At 33.5% G+C, this 22,707-nt stretch overlaps 3 protein-coding genes across 3 annotated transcripts in view; 1 reads left to right on the top strand and 2 right to left on the bottom strand.

Annotated features, from left to right (window-relative positions):
• The window catches only part of LOC111634334 (membrane-associated tyrosine- and threonine-specific cdc2-inhibitory kinase-like), a gene marked incomplete at its 3' end in the record, with an annotated part of 49,969 nt that extends 32,042 nt beyond the window's left edge, over positions 1 to 17,927 (bottom strand). Inside the window, exons 1-2 of the mRNA XM_023379088.1 lie at positions 17,769 to 17,927; positions 17,547 to 17,659 (exon numbers count right to left, since the gene is read on the bottom strand). Of these exons, the coding sequence (XP_023234856.1) occupies positions 17,547 to 17,618 (72 nt within the window). The remainder of the gene's footprint in view (positions 1 to 17,546; positions 17,660 to 17,768) is intronic.
• Positions 9,428 to 11,431, top strand: LOC111634340 (double-stranded RNA-specific editase Adar-like). Its single transcript, XM_023379096.1, has one exon. It carries the CDS (start codon positions 9,527 to 9,529, stop codon positions 11,327 to 11,329), a length of 1,803 nt encoding a protein of 600 aa, XP_023234864.1. The 5' UTR covers positions 9,428 to 9,526; the 3' UTR covers positions 11,330 to 11,431.
• An 889-nt stretch (positions 17,928 to 18,816) lies between the features above and the next one.
• On the bottom strand, positions 18,817 to 21,223 carry LOC111634348. The gene is made up of 8 exons (XM_023379103.1): positions 20,982 to 21,223; positions 20,819 to 20,916; positions 20,601 to 20,748; positions 20,397 to 20,510; positions 20,253 to 20,330; positions 19,832 to 20,024; positions 19,226 to 19,512; positions 18,817 to 19,151 (listed from the first exon to the last, which is right to left on the bottom strand). Exons 1-8 carry the CDS (start codon positions 21,184 to 21,186, stop codon positions 18,826 to 18,828), a joined length of 1,449 nt encoding a protein of 482 aa, XP_023234871.1. The 5' UTR covers positions 21,187 to 21,223; the 3' UTR covers positions 18,817 to 18,825.
• Between the last annotated feature and the right edge of the window lie 1,484 nt (positions 21,224 to 22,707).

Genomic DNA, 22,707 nt, shown 5'->3' with positions numbered 1-22,707 from the left:
TTTTAACAGTTTTTAAAAAAATCCAGCAACAAGTTGTGTAACTTTCCTGGAAAGAGTTAAAATTATATGTGGCACCAACTGTTATAGATTTTTATAACAAAATCTTATATGAAACTATGAGCACTAAATTTTGGCTATATGGAGGACTATGTGTGATAAGTCCTCCACAGAGCCAAAATTTAGAGCTCATAGTTTCATATTGTAATGTAAGAACAAAAAAGCAATTCACCAAACAAAATCTCATATTATTAATTATTGTAAAATGGTAAAACATTTAATTTTAAGAGTAGAAATGAGTTCTAAAAAAAAAAAATTTGTAAATGTTAATAACAAGTAAAATCATCAACCACCACTCAAGATATGACAAGTTACCCCATACCCTCAATTTTTAATCATTTGATTTAATAGCATCAATGCCTTAATACATAAATCTTCCTGAAAAATTTAAGAAATTTTCAAAAAAAAGAAACAGGAGTTATTAAGCTTCAAAATAAGTGAACAAAATCATGCTCCCCCACACAAAAATCTCCAAAATTTTTCATATTTCTCAGCAATTCAAGGTCGTGAGTCCAAAAATGTAAAATCCATGGGTAATTTTTTGACTGATCACCATACTTTCCCTTTGTTATAAAAAAAAAATCCAGAAAAGTAAAAACTCAAACTTTGCAAGAGTATAATATTTGCATTATTTATTAGAAAGCTTTCCAAAACTTCATATCTGATAAATTTGATCATTTGTTTATNGAAAAAACAATAATAATTGAGATAATTCTGTTTGAATAATATCTGCACATGCTTCTTTCTATAAAATTCTTCTTAGATAATTGATTTGAATTATATTACCATATTTAGTCAGATAATCTGCACACTATTTTCAAAAAAATATAAAAAATAATCAGCATCAAAAGTCTGATAGAGAAAAAACAATAATAATTGAGATAATTCTGTTTGAATAATATCTGCACATGCTTCTTTCTATAAAATTCTTCTTAGATAATTGATTTGAACTATATTACCATAAATAACATCAACTCACAGCCCGAGTAATATATAATCAATTGCCAAACGATCACCTAAATATCGGGCTATAACACGGCTAATTAAATGATTGGATTAAAGTAAATTTATTTTAATCCAATCATTTAATTAGCCATGTTATAGCCCGATATTTAGGCGATCGTTTGGCAATTGATTATATTACCATATTTAGTCAGATAATCTGCACACTATTTTCAAAAAAATATAAAAAATAATCAGCATCAAAAGTCAGATTGCCACAAAATTGTTGAAACAACTTTGATGGCAATCTGACTGTGCAATCCATGAAATTCAGCTTGTTTCCAGTTTTCAGTTACTAAACATTTTACTTATTTTGCTAGTGATAAATATAGTTGATAGTTATGAGCAATAATATTAAATGTTTATGTGCAGCTAATTTTGTGAAAATAAAGCTAAATAAAGTAAATTAAATCTATATCTGAGACCGACAGTATATCATCTCTTAGTTTCATTAATAAGTTAATTTATTATAAACTAACATTATCTGCAATTTGTAGTAATGTATCTTTATCTGATATATGAATAATATTTTTTCTCTCAGTATTTTTGTTTTAATACTATAAACTGAGAGCCACAATATTGAATGCTACAAAACAGCAAGAGCAACCATGCTGTTGTGTCACAACCATAAAATAGCAAAATTTGTAAAATATGCATTACATTAAACTGGTAAACTGGTTAGATTTTTTTTTAAACCAGTATCTTAAAAAAGGAAGTGCACACATTATTCAAGTAAATACAACAATAGTTCTATATATGATTTTACTAAAATNAACATGGTTAGATTTTTTTTTAAACCAGTATCTTAAAAAAGGAAGTGCACACATTATTCAAGTAAATACAACAATAGTTTTATATATGATTTTACTAAAATGTTCTGAATTTCTAAATGATGATGATAACGCATATTTCATTTTAAAATTTTCTCTCTATGAAACACAAGATAGCTATTAATAAAAGAATGATAATTACATATTTATGTATCTAAGTCAAGGTTACAGTAAGTTTAAGCTCAATAGTTGAAAAAATAAAAATAATAGAATAGTCTTGAAGTGATTATTTAAAACTCATTTAAGATACTTCTATGTGTTATTACATTATGAAAGAGTGTAGAAAGTCTAGAAAAAATTGTATAGTGTTGTTATTTTAGACAAAAATATTGTGAAGTTTATTTTCTAATTTGAAAAATGGAATATTTGACAATTTTTATTCCCTCAACTAGGATCATCTGTAAACAGAGTTTAATTATTAAATTATTATTAGAAGTTTATTATGGCAATTAACACTTAAGAATGATTTAATTATTTACAACAATTTAATATATGCAACTGGATTTGGTGAAAGGAACAAAACTGGTACAATTTGCAAGTTACCAGAACATGTATACAGTAGAGCGTCGTTTATCCGAATCAATTGGGGACTGGGGTTGTTCGGATAACTTATTTTTCGGATAACCAATTATGTACGAAAAAATATATTAATTTATCCTGTGTTGAAACTTTTCTCCGTTGCATGTCGCTTCGCATTGAATTTTCGTCGATGTTAAGCCTAACATAGACTATTGTATCGTTAAAAATTATTTTTTTATTTTGTACAAACAAAATAAATATATTGAAAAATATAAAAACAATAAAAAATTATACTTCAGAAGTTAATTTAGTATCAAAAACGTAAAATATTTGAGTAGTCCAAGACATAGCCAAAGATTACAGCGCCACAGCACTGGAGAAAATTTTAATTTGTCGACTGGAATTCCTTCGGATAACCGACGCTCTACTGTATATCAAATACATTCTTCAAGAAAAACCCCAACAGGAAATGGACATCAGAAGCACCAAACGCAGTGACTAAGAACGAAATTGACTACATTCTTACCAACAAGACCCACACAATTAAATTAAAGACGTCAGCATTCTTAATAAATTCCAAACACACAGTGACCATCGACTAGTCAGATTGAGAATTGTCTTAGATTTAAAACTAGAAAGACTTAAGTTAGTCAAAAAACCAAGAATATTAGGAATCAACATCCATAACCTAATGGAAAACTCAGATCAGTATCAAAGGGCACTAGACGAAAGTCTACATGACCAAGTCAATAGCTTTGCACAGTTGAGAATGATTGCCTTATGACAATCATTCTCGACTGTGCTAAGATGATAGGAGGACTGCAGCAAAAAAATGAACACATGAAACTGTCCGACAAAACTGAAGATCAGTTAAAACACAAATGGGAAATGAAAGCAAGTACTAATACATAGAGAATAGAATACAAAAAATTATGTAAAGCACTAAGAAACAGATTACAGAAGATATTAGGAAATACAATGAACAACTGATTGAGAATGCAATGAAAATAGAAAAAGTTATAAAAGGATAAAAAGAGCACTAATTGTGGGGAAAAAATAAAATAATTGCACTGGTAAACAAAAACACCAGGACCACAAACAGAAATGAAATAATTCAAGAAGTAACCAAGTTTTACAGTAAATTATACAAAGCCCCAGAGACACTTGGAGAAGAAGCACTTAACAATGAAGAAAACATCCCAGAAGTTCTAACGAAAGAAATAGAAACAGTGCTCAAAACTACCAGTCGTGACTTACGGATGTGAAACTTGGACACTAAAGAAAGAAATAACAGTGAAACTCCAAGTTGTGAAAGGTTAATGGAGCAATGCATGCTAGGAATAACCAAGAGAGATCACAAAAAAATAGAGTGGATTAGGGAAAGAACAGAGGTAATTGATGTGATCCACAGAATTAAAAAATGGTAAGGTGGTAATGACGGAATAACAGCTGAAATGTTGAAATATGCTGGCAGAAAGACATGGAAAATCTTGGCAAATATATACACAGAATGACTAAGGTCAAGACACATACCAGATCATTGGAACAGTGTAAATATAATATTCACCCATAAGAAAGGCAGCAAAGAGAACATTAAAAATTATAGACTCATAAGCTTACTCCCAATTATTTACAAAATATGTACGAAGATTATCAACAACAGATTAAAAAACACATTAGATGCTGTACAACCACGGGAACAGGCTGGCTTTAGAAGTGTTTTCAGTACAATAGAACATATATTGAATACAAACACAGAGAATTATTAAGCCATACCAATGAATATTGAATACCACTAGCAATGGCCTTCTTTGACTTCAAAAAGACTTTCAACTTCATATAACCCAGAGATTTAATAGAGGCTATAACCAACCAAGGCATTGACAAACCNAATACCACTAGCAATGGCCTTCTTTGACTTCAAAAAGACTTTCAACTTCATATAACCCAGAGATTTAATAGAGGCTATAACCAACCAAGGCATTGACAAACCATACATAGAAACTCTAGCCAACATATACAGAGAAGCAAAAGCTAAAGTGAAAATTTATGATGAGACTCCAGAATTTCCCACAACCAAAGGCATTCAAAAAGGAGACTCAATATCACCCAAGCTCTTCATGGCAACCCTAGAAAATGTATTCCGTAAAACAGACTGGAAGAAGAAAGGTATATCTACAGATGGAGAACACCTCAACCATCTAAGATTTGTTGATGCTATCAGCCTGATAGCTAAAGATCTGCAGAACTACAAGTAGTAGTCAGTGATTTAGACAAAGTTAGCAATGAAATTGGCCTTAAAATGAACTTGGCAAAAACAAAAGTCATGTACAATGAACTAGTAGACAATCAAGAATAACAATAAATGACATCACACTAGAAATGGTAGTTAAATATATATACCTGGAACAAGTAATATCCAAATCTGGCTCACTACTTCCAGAAATCAACAGGAGGATCAAACTAGCATGGTCTACATTCAGACAAAATTCTGAAATCTTCAGGTCTAAAATGCGAATCCACCTGAAGAAAAGAGCATTCGATCAATGCATACTACCAGTCGTGACTTACAGATGTGAAACTTGGACACTAAAGAAAGAAATAACAGTGAAACTCCAAGTTGTGAAAGGTTAATGGAGCAATGCATGCTAGGAATAACCAAGAGAGATCACAAAAAAATAGAGTGGATTAGGGAAAGAACAGAGGTAACTGATGTGATCCACAGAATTAAATCTCTCAAATGGCAATGGGCAGGACATCTGGCAAGGAGGACTGACAACAGATGGTCTACAAGAATCACAATGTGGTATCCACGGGGAATCAAGAGACCCAAAGGACATCCATACTTAAGATGGGACTATGACATAAGGAAACAAGCAGGCACAACATGGTGGAGAGAAGCAAATGATAGTCAAGCATGGGCACAAATGATGGAATATTATGTAAGGGAGGCTACACCATAATTTGAAATGGCAGAATAAGCTGAAGCTAATGATGATGATGATTATATGCAACTGCATGAATATATGTTTTGTTAACTTACAGATAAAACGAATAAAGAAAAAAAAAGTGTATAAAAAAAATTGGTATGTTTCAGTTAGCAGGAAACCAGCCAATATATATATAGCAATGGGTAAGATTCAACCCTCTAAATGGAGGGTTTCACATCACCCTCAGAATTGTTAAACCTTTGTGAGATATTCATCTCCAATGGTCAGTTTTTAACATGTATCAGTATACTACTGCCTATTCTAAATGGTTCACATATAGACATGCGCCTCAGTACTAACTATTGCTCGCACCTCAATGCCCAAATGAGAGCAAGCCCCCCACACCCCTTAAAACTGTATAACGTCAAGTACTCCACAAACAATCAAGTGGGATATTCGAAGCTGGCACAGTCACATGGGCTAAATTGGTAAACACAATAGTCTTTCGCAATGGTCTTCTGGCATCCCATTAACCAAAAAGTACCAAAAAATCCTAATTATGTACAGAGTTCACTTCCTCAATGCCATCATACAATGAAATTGAGGACTGGATGCCCATATTCAAATTTCACTGAAACTATCATTCTACATTAAAAAAAAAAAAAAAAAAAATGTTTTCTGAAAATAAAATTGTCACTGTCACTGATATTATATCATTGAATGCAGCAGGTTTAACACATGACAGCTTTTTTTTATATTTCAAATGAAAAAATAATTAAAAGTGAAAAATATAAATAAATCCAGAGTATAGAATGAAATATTTGTTAAACTGGTTGCTAAACATGTAAAACAAATCAAACATATACAGACTAACAAATAAACTAATTAATTTGAACTTGATATTTAAATATATTTATTATAATAGTGGAATAATGTATAGTTAATTTTGAGTTTGACAGTATTATTATATATTAAACTGTTTGTTTGAATTGTTTATAACTATTTCATATCATCACCCATATTCTGTTTTGTAAAATGTGGAGAACTACAGTTTTTGATATTTTCAATTCTGTTATTATGCAAAAAGCAATTTGCCAATAATTTTTAACAAATTCTGCAACATCAGCAATGTAAAAGAGGATAATAAAAGATATAGAAAAGAAATTTTCAACAGTGAAGCAACAATCAGAAAACAGATCATTGCAGTATCAACTGTAACGGAGTCTATATTAAATAAAAAAATTATTTCTGGTGTTTTCTCTTATATAAACCTTCTTTTGAAACTTATGAACTGTACTATGAACAATAACTTGTTTAAGAAATANCCGCCGCACCCCCCCGATGGCCGGCCCTGTATGTAAATAGGTCAACGTAGAAACATTAGACGCCGGTAGCAAACCCCTATAGAATTAAGGCTATTTTTATCCTTATCAACAGAAAATAAGCGATTAAAGGCGCCAACTTAGTATTTACCAGTAAAAGTTTTATTGTTTAATAAATGTAAGATTTAAATACTGTTTCGTTGGTGCACCGCGCAAACGTCTTCGTCAAATATTTACCAGTTTTCTATAGAGGGGTGCGCGTGACGTCACACGACTCCGCTCACATATACGGAGACTGCGCAAAGAAGCGCGCGCCATATTAGTTACTGATTTCGCGTTATCTCGCTCGATCACTATTATGTCAACGCGAAAGAAAGGAATTTTACCAGGTTTTGCAGCCGATTTGACAGGTAATGATTTGATAAAATATAAAGAGAAAACTTATTTTATCGGATGGGATCCATACGAAATGAAACAAATGGATTTTTCATCCAACGTTTTAACCACGTGGCCAACTATAGAACGTAAATTATTAGGTTTTAACAACTAACAACTAACGCTGTCACACTGGATCGGACGAAGGCATACAAGTCACTCCATGCTCGTAATTATTTGACAAGGGAATTTATTCGTGGCCATATTTTATCGAGAGCCGTTCGTAATGATTTAATTTTGCTTGTAGGAAAGGTACGTATCTTCGTGTGAATCTTTCCATTACTCATAACATAACTGCGTTAATATAAAGACGAATGTAATTTTATATTTAGTCGCATTTTAAGTTAACTTGTATTTATAATTACAGTACACCTCCTATAAAACGGGTTCATATAATACGGTGAAAAAATTGCGATCGTATTCGTGTAAACACGCTAAAAGAGACTCGTATAATACGGTAAAACGTCATCGCCGAATCGTGTCGCCACAGGATTGGTCGAATCTAGACCAATAGCGAATATTGCGCAAACCGTCGAGTTTAAACGAGCGGCGGACCTACTAAAAACCATTTATTATTAATTAATTAATTAACGGCCATAAAAGTTATATTTATATTAATGATGTCTCCAAAGTTCAGAGAATTTTTCGCAGAAAAATAACTTATCGGAAAACACGCGCCAGCCGTTCGATGCGCCGCTCCGCCACGAAAACGAGCTTAAGCAATGGCGTCGTCGAACGGTGCGCACTCGGTAAGTAATCCTACAATTTTTTTGTTTATAGCGTAGTTTATACGGATTATTCCCAAAAAATTATACGTGATTTGGAAAGGTTGAGTCGAATTAGTCTAGAATCGAGTAATTTTATGAAAGAAAACCTTTCAAACAGCCGTAGTCCGTAAACTGCACACGAGCCGAGCTGTGATTGGCTCGTGTATTTAAGTGACTAGTACAACATGGAATTAATATAAAACGGAACGTATCTACCGTATTATAGGGGGCCTACTGTAGTTACAAAAATGCTCGAAATCTACCTACTAACTAACTAGATAAACCAACTTCTTCTCGACATAGTGCGACTCTAACGCCAGCTATTGGCAACTCGAGAGAATAACGCAAGGACCAATATTGGTTATAACAAGTTGGGCGTCAGCTACAACGGTTATTTTGCTCCGTGCAAAGTGAAAATTCAGTGGATAGTATTAGTAATTGGCTATTACGCGCGGGAATAACGACTTCCGGGAGGTCTTTTAAGGGAAACTGGCCCCTATTTAGGCGTTACAGACGTAGATAAAACCCGGAAAACTCCAAACGGCCAGCCCGTCCGAGCGAGGCGCGAACCACGACCGTACTCCCAGTGTTTAGGTACTGGTCACGCGAAGTGCTGGGACGGAGTTCACTCTGCCACCGATCTTTGTTCTTTCTTTCTTTCTATCTTATTAATATGGAGACTCTAGCCTATTGGCTTTTTCTCCGAATTACTCCGCTTGGAATTTAGGTAAAGCGGTTGGTGCGGTGAACGAAACGCTCCAAGATTTCGATATGTTGGCGAGGAGGAAGGTCGGTATGAGGCCAGTATATAGGAGTTAAGGTACGGACGATCGTCAGGTCCACGGTTAAAAGACGGCCTAGCTCTTGGCGGGCCCGTGTGTATTTCGGGCAGACAAGCCAATAGTGTGCAGAAGTTTCTGGCGAGCCACAGTGGGGGCAATCTGGCGAGGCGCTTTGGCGTCGAGAATAGAGGAAGTTGTTCAGGGGGGCCGTATCTGTACGAAGTCTAGCCAATAGGGTTTCTGTGTGGCGAGACGAAACGTGATGGTATATCCAAGGGGCGAAAAGGTCTTCGGGGAAAAGGTCGCGACCATCTCCGACCTTTTCCCCGATGAATGGTAGGCCAGGTATCGGTGTAGTTGCGGATGATCGATTCCCGCATCTGGCATATGAGGTGGCGTGCCATGTAAGGTCTCCACCAGAAGCCGATGGGAGTGTCGTGACTAGCGGCTTGGTCTGCCTCTTCATTTATGTTGATGCCAACGTGACCCGATTTCAAGGGGTGTTGGGTGAGAGCTGATGGTTGCAGCTAGGACAATAATAACCGCTGGAGAGGATAGGGCGAGGACCAATATATCAATCGACTCCGCTAACGCCACCACAAAATGCGGCGGCAGCCGCGTGAGAATATTTCCACCTAATACGACCAATCCGTTTAAATTAAACTATATTAATATTTAAGTTTTTATTTATAAGCAACTTCAAGATTCAAATATATATAAGGATAAGTCAAAAAGTCAATAAGAACAATAAAGATTATCGTTTTATTTTTGGTTGGCAACACGATCAAGGATTACGAAAGCGTTTATATCGAACATTCTGGAATATTTCGAACATAAAAATAATTTAATTTCGGGCAGTATTTTGAAATTTGCAAGATAAAAATGGAAGCCGGCGATGGTTTCGACATTAATTCGACAGAATTGTTAAAGAGAAAAGACATTTCTTCGCTGGATGGACGATCGGAAGCGCCGACCGGCAGCCGTGGAAATGCTTCGAGGCTATTAAACGAATTGAAACCCGATTTTCAGTTTACGACGGAAATGGAAGGGCCGGCGCATCGTCCCACATTTACGGTAACTATTAAAATCGATAATAAAGAATTCACGGGCCAAGGTCATTCTAAACAAATGGCAAAACACGCAGCCACGGAGAATGCATTAGCCGCTTTCGGTTACGTTCGTAATTCGACAGATATTCCTAATAAGAACGTCGACTACTTTGACCGAGTTCGACTTCTCCGAAGCCAAACAGATAAGATGTCCTCCGAATATTCCGAGGAAATGGATTGGGTCGTAACCAACACCGATTCGAAGGGGAGAAATCCGGTTGCGCTATTATACGAACTTCATCCGGATTTAAAATTTAATTTAATAGAAGAAAAGGAGTCGGTTATTTTGGAGAGGTTCAGGATGAGCGTCGAAATTGCCGACACGATATTCCAAGGCTCCGGTCGAAGCAAAAAATTAGCCAAAGCCGCGGCTGCCGAATCGGCTTTGTACGCTTTGTACGGTATCAATTTTTCGAAAAATAATACGAATCGGCAACCTTTGCCCGAGAAATACGTACTCCTTTATTCGGTGGCGAATAGAATATGCGGCGGTATTGGCGAAACCTTTCGAAAAGTAACGGGTTACTACGCCGAACGGAATGTACTGGCCGGAATCGCCATGACCCGCGATTCGGAGATGGAAATTATTGCCGTATGCGCCGGCACAAAAGACGATGTTGGAAAAGACGTAAGTTTGGACGGTACGTCTTTGAACGATTGTCACGCCGAAGTACTCGTACGAAGATGTTTGACAAGTTTTCTCTATTCACAATTAGAATCGATGGCCACCGGACGGAAGAACCGTTCGATCTTTATCGAATGCGACGGAACGCCCGCTTACCGACTCAAACCCGACGTAAAATTTCATCTTTACGTTAGCGAACCACCGTGTGGTGATGCGAGAATGTGTTTCCCCGAAGAGTTTAGTGGTCGATCTTTACAGCGGGGCGCTTACGGAGTTTTGAGGTGGAAAAATAAATTCCAAAAGGAATCTTTTTATATCGAAAGTAACGACGGAATTCAAACGGTGGAAGTAATAAAACGTAACAAACGGCAATTTACCACCCTGTCGTGTTCCGATAAAATCGCCTCGTGGAACGTTTTGGGAATTCAAGGCTCGCTGCTTAGTCATTTTATACAACCGATATATCTGGAAAGTATTATTATCGGAAGAGAAATTTACCCCGGATATATATTCAGAGCTATGTGGGGCCGTTTCGAGAAATCGCTCCAGATATTGCCCGAACCTTATCGTTTAAGAAAACCTAAAATATGCTGGGTGAAAGAGCCCGAATACTACCACTCCTCCAATCTTCCGGATTCCGTCGTTAATTGGTCGGTCGAATTTAAAACACCGGAAATTATAAATCCAAGTACGGGCAAATTACCGGGTGGAAACATTTCCAGATTGAGTAAGGCGGCACTCTTTTATCGCTTTCGGAATTTATGCGACAGAGTTCCGAATGTGTCCGATGGACGGTCGAATGGAAACCCCGAGTCGTATTTGGATTGGAAACGATCTTCCCTCGATCATCAAGCAGCGAAAAAGATTTTGAAAGAAGCGTTTCAAAATGCGGGTTTAGGAACGTGGGTGACCAAACGTTCCCATCCGGACGATTTCGTCTTGTCATTTTAAAGGAACTTTTACCAAATACCGTATTTTTTCATTTACATTTATGAATGTTGTTCTTTTTCTTCGAAATTGAATTTACGAATTAAAGTTGTTCAAAACATTTTACTCGTTATATTATGTATAAAATATGTATATTTGTGACGTCTATTATGTGATTCATTCGGTATTAATACAGATATAAGAATTTTTGAAGCTACAGTAATAATTTACCTTAGAGCATCGATTATCCGAAAAATCATTAGTCGAAATCGACTTCAGAGAATAGGTCTACTAATTCCCGAAATTTCAAAGTTGTGTTCGTTACAACGAATGTTGTCGACTTTCTGTAGGCCCGATATCCAGCTATCTCGTTATCAACACTAATGTTAGATTTTATTTATTACGGTGCAAATAGAAAAACGTCATTAACGAGTTACAATTTCTATCTCTTCTAAATTCCTACCGCCCACCAGTGTCCGAGCGGTTCCGTTCCCCGAACACTGGGAGTTCGTTGGTGGGTTGGTGCCTGGTCGCGTAGAGTTTTCCGTGTTTTCTCCGAGTCTGTAATGCCCGAATAAGGGCCAATTACCCTTAAAAAGGCCTTTCCGAAAGGTGGCCATTTTAAGGGTACATTATGAGGTTTCCATTTTCGTATTCGGGACCTCCAAACGTCGAGAAATACAAAAAATAACATTCGAGGGTTGTTTCTGTATGATGGTGGTGTATGTCTGTCAGGGCCGGCCTTCTCTATAAAGGGGCCCGGGTGCAAGAAACTATTTGGGTCCTACATTTTTTGTAAAATAAAAAAAATTACAAACACAAACATATATTAATTCATGTTTATTTAAAGCGTGATTTTGTTCTTGCTAATACATGAATTACTTAAGGAAAATTGTAATTTTTGCAATTTCTTTTTCAATGCTTAATATAGCAATTGCATTAAGCGTTCTGCACACATGCTGGATCGAAATAATTCTTTATTAATTTTAATTTGCTGAAAGAGCGCTCAGCACTTGCTATAGTAACTGGCAACGCAAAGAAAAGTTTTAACACAGTTAATACATTTAGAAATAACTCATTATAATTATTATTTAGTATGTATTGCATATGTCTTGTGTGTTATTTACATCTCTTTCATTCAAAATCAAATCCCGTAGCAAACCAATTTCCTGGAATAGGTTTTCATCTAGGGGAGATCCTTCTACTTTGGGACGCTTTTCTTTAAACCTTTATAATTTAAGTTCAAATTGATCNTAATTATTTACAATAATTTAATATATGCAACTGGATTTGGTGAAAGGAACGAAACAGGAGAAAGACTGGTGCAATTTGCAAGTTACCAGAACATGTATATATCAAATACATTCTTCAAGAAGAACCCCAACAGGAAATGGACATCAGAAGCACCAAACGCAGTGACTAAGAACAAAATTGGCTACATTCTTACCAACAAGACCCACACAATTAAAGATGTCAGCATTCTTAATAAATTCCAAACAGACAGTGACCATCGACTAGTCAGATTGAGAATTGTCTTGATTTAAAACTAGAAAGACTTAAGTTAGTCAAAAAACCAAGAATATTAGGAATCAACATCAATAACCTAATGGAAAACTCAGATCAGTATCAAAGGGCACTAGACGAAAGTCTACATGACCAAGTCAATAGCTTAGCACAGTCGCCAATGATTGTCTTATGACAATCATTCTCGACTGTGCTAAGACGATAGGAGGACTGCAGCAAAAAAATGAACACATGAAACTGTCCGACAAAACTGAAGATCAGTTAAAACACAAATGGAAAATGAAAGCAAGTACTAATACATAGAGGATAGAATACAAAGAATTATGTAAAGCACTAAGGAACAGATTACAGAAGATATTAGGAAATACAATGAACAACTGATTGAGAATGCAATGAAAATAGAAAAAGTTATAAAACGATAAAAAGAGCACTAATTGTGGGGAAGAAATAAAATAATTGCACAGATAAACAAAAACACCAGGACCACACACAGAAATAAAATAATTCAAGAAGTAACCAAGTTTTACAGTGAATTATACAAAGCCCCAGAGACACTTGGAGAAGAAGCACTTAATAATGAAGAAAACATCCCAGAAGTTCTAACGAAAGAAATAGAATCAGTGCTCAAAACTATGAAAAATGGTAAGGTGGTAATGACGGAATAACAGCTGAAATGTTGAAATATGCTGGCAGAAAGACATGGAAAATCTTGGCAAATAAATACACAGAATGACTAAGGTCAAGACACATACCAGATCATTGGAACAGTGTAAATATAATATTCACCCATAAGAAAGGCAGCAAAGAGGACATTAAAAATTATAGACTCATAAGCTTACTCCCAATTATTTACAAAATATTTACGAAGATTATCAACAACAGATTAAAAAACACATTAGATGCTGTACAATCATGGGAACAGGCTGGCTTTAGAAGTGTTTTCAGTACAATAGATCATATACAAACATAGAGAATTATTAAGCCATACCAATGAATATCGAATACAACTAGCAATGGCCTTCTTTGACTTCGAAAAGACTTTCAACTTCATATAACCCAGAGAATTAATAGAGGCTATAACCAACCAAGGCATTGACAAACCATACATAGAAACTCTAGCCAACATATACAGAGAAGCAAAAGCTAAAGTGAAAATTTATGATGAGACTCCAGAATTTCCCACAACCAAAGGCATTCAAAAAGGAGACTCAATATCACCCAAGCTCTTCATGGTAACCGTAGAAAATGTATTCCGTAAAACAGACTGGAAGAAGAAAGGTATATCTACAGATGGAGAACACTTCAACCATCTAAGATTTGTTGATGCTATCATCCTGATAGCTAAAGATCTGCAGAACTACAAGTAGTAGTCAGTGATTTAGACAAAGTTAGCAATGAAATTGGCCTTAAAATGAACTTGGCAAAAACAAAAGTCATGTACAATGAACTAGTAGACAATCAAGAATAACAATAAATGACATCACACTAGAAATGGTAGTTAAATATATATACCTGGAACAAGTAATATCCAAATCTGGCTCACTACTTCCAGAAATCAACAGGAGGATCAAACTAGCATGGTCTACATTCAGACAAAATTCTGAAATCTTCAGGTCTAAAATGCGAATCCACCTGAAGAAAAGAGCATTCGATCAATGCATACTACCAGTCATGACTTACAGATGTGAAACTTGGACACTAAAGAAAGAAATAACAGTGAAACTCCAAGTTGTGAAAGGTTAATGGAGCAATGCATGCTAGGAATAACCAAGAGAGATCACAAAAAAATAGAGTGGATTAGGGAAAGAACAGAGGTAACTNTTCAAAAAGGAGACTCAATATCACCCAAGCTCTTCATGGTAACCGTAGAAAATGTATTCCGTAAAACAGACTGGAAGAAGAAAGGTATATCTACAGATGGAGAACACTTCAACCATCTAAGATTTGTTGATGTTATCAGCCTGATAGCTAAAGATCTGCAGAACTACAAGTAGTAGTCAGTGATTTAGACAAAGTTAGCAATGAAATTGGCCTTAAAATGAACTTGGCAAAAACAAAAGTCATGTACAATGAACTAGTAGACAGTCAAGAATAACAATAAATGACATCACACTAGAAATGGTAGTTGAATATATATACCTGGAACAAGTAATATCCAAATCTGGTTCACTACTTCCAGAAATCAACAGGAGGACCAAACTAGCATGGTCTACATTCAGATAAAATTCTGAAATCTTCAGGTCTAAAATGCCAATCCACCTGATGAAAAGAGCATTCGATCAATGCATACTACCAGTCATGGCTTACAGATGTGAAACTTGGACACTAAAGAAAGAAATAACAGTGAAACTCCAAGTTGTCAAAGGTCAATGGAGCAATGCATGCTAGGAATAACCAAGAGAGATCACAAAAAAATAGAGTGGATTAGGGAAAGAACGAGGTAACTGATGTGATCCACAGAATTAAATCTCTCAAATGGCAATGGGCAGGACATCTGGCAAAGAGGACTGACAACAGATGGTCCACAAGAATCACAATGTGGTATCCACGGGGAATCAAGAGACCCAAAGGACATCCATACTTAAGATGGGACTATGACATAAGGAAACAAGCAGGCACAACATGGTGGAGAGAAGCAAATGATAGGCAAACATGGGCACAAATGATGGACTATTATGTAAGGGAGGCTACACCATAATTTGAAATGGCAGAATAAGCTGAAGCTAATGATGATGATGATTATATGCAACTGCATGAATATATGTTTTGTTAACTTACAGATAAAACGAATAAAGAAAAAAAAAGTGTATAAAAAAAATTGGTATGTTTCAGTTAGCAGGAAACCAGCCAATATATATATAGCAATGGGTAAGATTCAACCCTCTAAATGGAGGGTTTCACATCACCCTCAGAATTGTTAAACCTTTGTGAGATATTCATCTCCAATGGTCAGTTTTTAACACGTATCAGTATACTACTGCCTATTCTAAATGGTTCACATATAGACATGCGCCTCAGTACTAACTATTGCTCGCACCTCAATGCCCAAATGAGAGCAAGCCCCCCACACCCCTTAAAACTGTATAACGTCAAGTACTCCACAAACAATCAAGTGGGATATTCGAAGCTGGCACAGTCACATGGGCTAAATTGGTAAACACAATAGTCTTTCGCAATGGTCTTCTGGCATCCCATTAACCAAAAAGTACCAAAAAATCCTAATTATGTACAGAGTTCACTTCCTCAATGCCATCATACAATGAAATTGAGGATTGGATGCTCATATTCAAATTTCACTGAAACTATCATTCTACATTAAAAAGCACAAAAAAAAAAAAAAAATGTTTTCTGAAAATAAAATTGTCACTGTCACTGATATTATATCATTGAATGTAGCAGTTTTAACATATGACAGCTTTTATATTTCAAATGAAAAAATAATTAAAAGTGAAAAATATAAATAAATCCAGAGTATAGAATGAAATATTTGTTAAACTGGTTGCTAAACATGTAAAACAAATCAAACATATACAGACTAACAAATTAATTAATTTGAACTTGATATTTAAATATATTTATTAGAATAGTGGAATAATGTATAGTTAATTTTGAGTTTGACAGTATTATTATATATTAAACTGTTTGTTTGAATTGTTTATAACTATTTCATATCATCACCCATATTCTGTTTTGTAAAATGTGGAGAACTACAGTTTTTGATATTTTCAATTCTGTTATTATACAAAAAGCAATTTGCCAATAATTTTTAATAAATTCTGTAACAGCAGCAATGTAAAAGAGGATAATAAAAGATATAGAAAAGAAATTTTCAACAGTGAAGCAACAATCAGAAAACAGATCATAGCAGTATCAACTGTAATGGAGTCTATTTTAAATAAAAAAATTATTTCTGGTGTTTTCTCTTATATAAACCTTCTTTTGAAACTTATGAACTGTACTATGAACAATAACTTGTTTAAGAAATATTTGTTACATTTGGAAATAGCAAATTTAAGAACATTAATTTCGATAATTTTCATTTAAACGATAAGTCAAATTCTGGTGGTCCATCGAGTAATAAAATATTAAAGTAAACACGTAAGAAAAATTTATGGTAAAAACCTTAAAAGTTGCGAGAAAGATCGCATCAATTAACTGCACAATTTTTAAAACTGTTAATGCACCAGATATTTGGGCATAGTACACGTATCGCCCAAAAAAGTTTAACAGAATCACCATACAAATTTCATATTTTTAAGTAACAATATAACAGTTTATTTTGAAAGATAAATTATAGAAACTAGGAAAACCATGTTGTTTTGCCACTACAATTAAGTTTTTGTCATGTTTTATTACATCTGAATATCACAAAATAAAAAAAGGAAATTAATCATGATTCACCATTGTTAATAACTTGCAAATTTCAAAATTATGATTTAAATCCTTTTAAAATTGTTTACAAATATTTATTTTCTAAAAATTTAAAAAGTTTTATAAAGCTTAATAATATAATCAAAGGCCAAAATATATGATTTTCATCTAAAACACCAAAAAATAATAAAATAAAATAACAAATCCTAAATTTCTATACTTTGTCTCATTCTGTAATTGACACATTTTTTTCAACACGTTTTCGTCAATTACAGACACAAATGAATAATTTGAATTTAAACGAAATAATTGTAAAAATGAATAAAAATAAAGAAATTTTCTTAACCTTTTTAGTTGAAAAAGTCTGCGGTTCGTTGAAAAAACGTGGAGTCGGTCGAGGAGACTTCAAAGTTGCCATTTGAAAAGAGATGTTTACTTGTCAATAACTACAGGCTCTACCTGAAATTTTCATTTATATTTTATCCGATGCCGCATTTTAAAAGTGTTGACATTAAAAAAGATCAAGGTTTTTCGATTATATTACGTTCGAGAATTGTAGAGGACATACCTTCGGTCGTGGAAATTAATTGGTATAATTATAAAAACAATACCAATTTCCATTCGACTTCATAATTCGAATCAAAAGTTGACTTCGGCCGCCATTACGCTACATGTGACAGATCTTCTCATTGGTTCGATAACTCGAAGCTCGTGTTACGTCATCGATATTTAATTTTAAATAAACACTTGTTAGTGTTACCGTATTATTTAGCCAAAATTTAAGGAATCTTTATTATTATTTATATTTCGAGTTTATATATTAATTTTGTTCAAAAAATATTTTTATAAATAATATCAAATTTGAATCGTCGAATCTAAACCATTTAAATTTACTTTTATTTATAGATTGAGTGTCCGATCACTACTGTACATGGCATTCAAATTAGGTTAATAAATTAAACTCATAATAATAAATAGGGTTATAATATAATGAATATACGAAACAGGAACAATATACAACGAGGGAGCTTTGATATGCCGAATCGTTCATTGAAAATAAAACCATTCTACGATACAAGGAATTTTAAGTGAATCTTTGCGGATCTCGCTCTTTTTTAATTGCCAAAAACAGTTTTATTAAATGAACTTCTATTTGCTTGCTGTAAGCCTGTCAATTAAAATCACGACGGTATTGTAAAAGAAATGCTTAATTAACACATTAAACGGCTGGATGGCTGCAACAGTATAGGCGCCACTATGTTATTTTGGAGATCCGGGTTCGAATCTCCTATCCAAACAGTGAAAATCAGCCGGAATCTGCTCAAATTTTCACGACTCGGTTTGATGACGGACTCCATCATCCGGATGCTTCTAATAGCCGAACTCACAACACAGAAAAAGGCCTTCTTAGTTGTTTGCTGGGCGATAAGAGCAAAGTGTCTAAGATGAAAAACATTTTAGAAGATATCGCAAAGCGTATTTCAATTTTTTATATCTTGTGTATGCAATATTTTTAAATGTTAGCTCTATTAAAATACTAACAAATTAAAGAATAAAAAAAAATGATAAGTTTATTCAAATCAAATTTTTCTACATAGATATAATTTTGAAGGCGTATTGATTGTTTAAAGGTGAATTACACAAAAATATAGAATGAATAACGTTATAAAATTATAATACCAGATATGATTTGATGGAGAACTGCTATTTTTAATGTTAAAATAATGAAATTCGTTTCTTTCTTTTCTGTATCGGATGTCGTTCTTATTTCTATCCGATTTTATTTGTGCATATTTGTCTCCATATTCGTATCCATCATTTTCGGAGTATTCCTCGGCCGAACCTGCGTCAATTTGATCAGTATCTGATGTATTATAAACAAATTTGTTTTCGTATTTCATTTCTTGTGGTATTTCGTTTGTTTCAATATCAAATTCTTCCTTTTCGAAATCTGAAAAAGTCGCAGTTCTTAAAGTTACTTTCTCATTAATGTTTATGCGGTTGAAGATTTCCTTTTTGTATTACCATTTCTGTTAATTGATTTCAGGCAATTGTGTTTTACTAATTTTCCCGAAGGCCATGTTTTACCAATAGTGTAAATATAATTTCTCTTAGTGGTGAACAGCAGTTCGGTTTCAGTTTGTCCTTTGGGACCAGGAATTGCAGTGCAGTATGGCGGACACTGTTTATTTAATTTACTTATTTCTGATGGGCCGTGTTCCGTTTTATTTTTGTATCTTGATGTTGTCACGTGTTCGATAGTTTTTTCATGAGGCCTTCTTGATTCAGTAGACGTAGTTTTTATGGTAGGACTAGAAATGTAATATTAAATTGAGAACTTTTTCTATAAAATACGAATTATTTCAGTAGAAAGCTATATCAATCTATATCATCGCTTGCTTCGTCAAATCATTATTTTCTCGTCTTCTACGGCAATTTCATCAATTGCCGTAGAAGACGATTTTTAGAAACTTTCCTTCCCTCTTCAATATGGCTCATTTGAAGATGAGAAAAAAGTTCCAAAACACGACTATGGCAGTTGTTAAAATAAAGATCGTTTGATGTTCTTCCTACAGAAATAATTCGTCACAATACAGTGTGGCTCCAAAGCGCGATAACATGTTAATTTACCTTTTTGTGGTTGTTGGTATTAAAGTACTTCTGTAACTAATAGTACTAGATATAGATTTTGTTGTTGTTTCTGGTATTTTTTTCGTGACAAAATATTTTGAAGTTAATGCTTTAGTTGTGAAAAATTGCAATCGAGAAAATGTAGTAGGAATATATTTTTCTTTAGTTGCTTTACCCAATGGTGGTAAAGTACCTGAAAATATAATATACTGTAATTAAAATAATAATCTATAGCAATTTTGCAGTTTTAATGAGATAGATACTTTGTAGCAAGAACAATGTATAGCATTTTCAGGCACTTTGCTACCATTCACTAAAAATAGTAATAAAGTACTTGAAAATGCAATATATCGTTCTAGGTATAGTCATTAATTTTATTAAAAATAACACACACACTCATTATATATATGTATAGCATTACCAGTGAATGGTCCTAAATCTCCTATGCCATCCGTTCCTTTATAACCTTCCATATTAATTTGATAATCTTGAATATCATCTATAAATTAATTACAATAATTAAAACGATTTTTATCATTAATATCCTCAATTATATTTTAATTACCCATTATTTCTGCTACAATTTTCAAATGTTCGGGTAGAGGAGGATCTTCTTTAAAATCAGGAGGAGCTGGTCTGTAAGCAGACTCCAATCCTTCATCGTACCAATATATACTGGCTAAATAATTTTAAAAATTATAATAATTTTAAATACTCTATGTAATTCAATTTATTCAATTTTTGCAAGAATTTGATAATTAATACTTACTTTGTACAGACTTTTTATAAAAATATGAATCACACAAACATATTAATGATGGTTTCTCTGTACACATTAACATACAATAAATTAACCAATATTTTCTGTCAAAGGTATCACAGTTTTCACCAGAAATATATTTAGGACACCTGCAAAACTGTGTTAAGATATTTATAGCAATATTAAAATTAATTACACAATATTGATTGAGAATGATAGAGAAATACCCCCATTATACTGCACACTCCTAACACACAGAACTTCCAAGAACGTTTATCAGTTGCGTTAAAATCAGGATAAACTTTGAAGTCAATGCAATTATAAGCTGAAATAAAATGGTTAATCTATTAGGTTTCATGCAAAATAGAAAGTATTATCCGCTACCCTCACCATTTTGAATTCTTCTTAAAACAGCCACAGCTCTCATGAACATCAATGGAGAAAATGCTATCACTGGTTCAGTTAAATCATAACCGGCCTCACAGTCCATTACAATGCGAAGTGTATAAGCTAAATAATGTGACAATTCATCACTTTCGGATAAAGGTAAAAATATTGAAAAGAAAAGCAATATATAACTCATTATTAATGCCATGTATATCGTTTTTCACATTCAGAGTAAATGATCAACAATTGCGTTGTAACAATAAAGCATTAAATAATAACTAGGAAAACTAGGAGCAAGATACCGTAAAATACATTGAATTTTTTAATGACTACTGTAAAGTTAGATACTGAGTCTTATTTCTCAGTTCATTCTAACAGTATAAAATATAATAGTAATTAGTCTATATAAAAATCGAGAAACCTGGTTTATAGTTTAAAATCAGTTTTTGCTGTTCTATCAATTTTTTTAGATAAACGTGAGAGTTATTTTTATGGTCGAACCTACTATTAAGATTAAATTTAATGCAGTAAACCCTCGGGATCCGTTAATTTAACCTTCGAATATCTCGGATAAATTATTTCAAAAAATTATAGAGTAATTTAAAATTTCTTGAAATAGAATAATTGTAATTAACGAGCAATTAAGTGTTTTCTATATTCGGAAGTCTTTGAGATACCATATTTTATATTGCCATGGTAGGTTACTTAAGACTGTATATAGAGCTAATCGTAATAAATTACCTGTAAAACACACATGTAACTCGAACTTTCCTAACTCGGCTACCTTCTCCCCTTATTATTCTGAGTTAACAGAGGATTACTGTTATAAAAGTCTTCATTTTGAGATTAGAGAGATGAAATCACATTCTTCGTTTTTTCCTTTCTTTGGGTTCTTAATAAAGTTAAATATAAAAGTTTTTTTTTAAAGTAAAATCTTATAACAGCCAGGAAAGTTATGCAACTCGTTGTTAGATTTTGTAAAATACAAATAATTGTATACCTTATATTTCTACTTAAATTTTAGATTGTGAATAATTAATTTTTCACTCATTAATTTATAATTAATTAAATATATAATAAAGACTTTGTCGATTTTTTTTACAAAAAATTTGTCATTTCATTCCCATTCATTAAACATGAAAATTAGAAAATGAAATCTATGTTTACTTGAAATGTTTAGGATAAAAATAGATTAAAATCTACTACCAAAACATATTATTAATAATACTATTTTGTAATCCTATAAAGTTACAAAATAATTTGATTTTGCTTTATCAGCTAGTTTTAATTCATGATTATGTAATCAAAGTAACTGGAAATAACGTTAACTAGCAATTCTTTCGTTGATTGTTAATAAAATTACTTTTAACTATAGGCTATAAAGATGGTTAATAGCTAGTTATATAAAGCCAAATAATAATGACCGATTATTTATTGTGACATCGTCACAATGTTCTCAATTTTCTTAGTAGTGTCTTGCTCCCGTACATAATACTTTTCTTGTTAGCAATAGAGTCGTGCTAGTTATCTATCTAAAATCAGGGAAAAATGTTTGAATTGAAATAACATGATTTCCAGTTTAAACCGGAAGCACACGTGTAGTTAAACTGGGCATCCTGCTTCTAAGCTATCCACATTTGTCTCGAATTTCATCTGCCTAACTCCATTCTCGAGATTAACCCTTTTTGAGCCGCTCATTGTTTTAGAATTTTTAATTAAGCATAAAAAA

The sequence above is a fragment of the Centruroides sculpturatus genome, unplaced genomic scaffold (genome assembly GCF_000671375.1).
Source record: "Centruroides sculpturatus isolate CEXI.00-Female unplaced genomic scaffold, Cexi_2.0 scaffold848, whole genome shotgun sequence".
Taxonomy (NCBI): domain Eukaryota; kingdom Metazoa; phylum Arthropoda; class Arachnida; order Scorpiones; family Buthidae; genus Centruroides; species Centruroides sculpturatus.
The sequence above is the reverse complement of the archived record's forward strand: the minus strand, read 5'-3'. Positions and strand labels throughout refer to the sequence as shown.

Bases quoted from the DNA above. Each gene is read 5' to 3' on its own strand.
- LOC111634340 (XM_023379096.1), top strand. From the start codon at position 9,527: ATGGAAGCCGGCGATGGTTTCGACATTAATTCGACAGAATTGTTAAAG.
- LOC111634348 (XM_023379103.1), bottom strand. From the start codon at position 21,186: ATGGCATTAATAATGAGTTATATATTGCTTTTCTTTTCAATATTTTTA. The intron at 20,749-20,818 runs GTATTTCTCTAT...ATCTTAACACAG, and splicing joins GAGTGTGCAGTATAATGGGG to TTTTGCAGGTGTCCTAAATA. The intron at 19,152-19,225 runs GTAATACAAAAA...CGACTTTTTCAG, and splicing joins GAAATCAATTAACAGAAATG to ATTTCGAAAAGGAAGAATTT.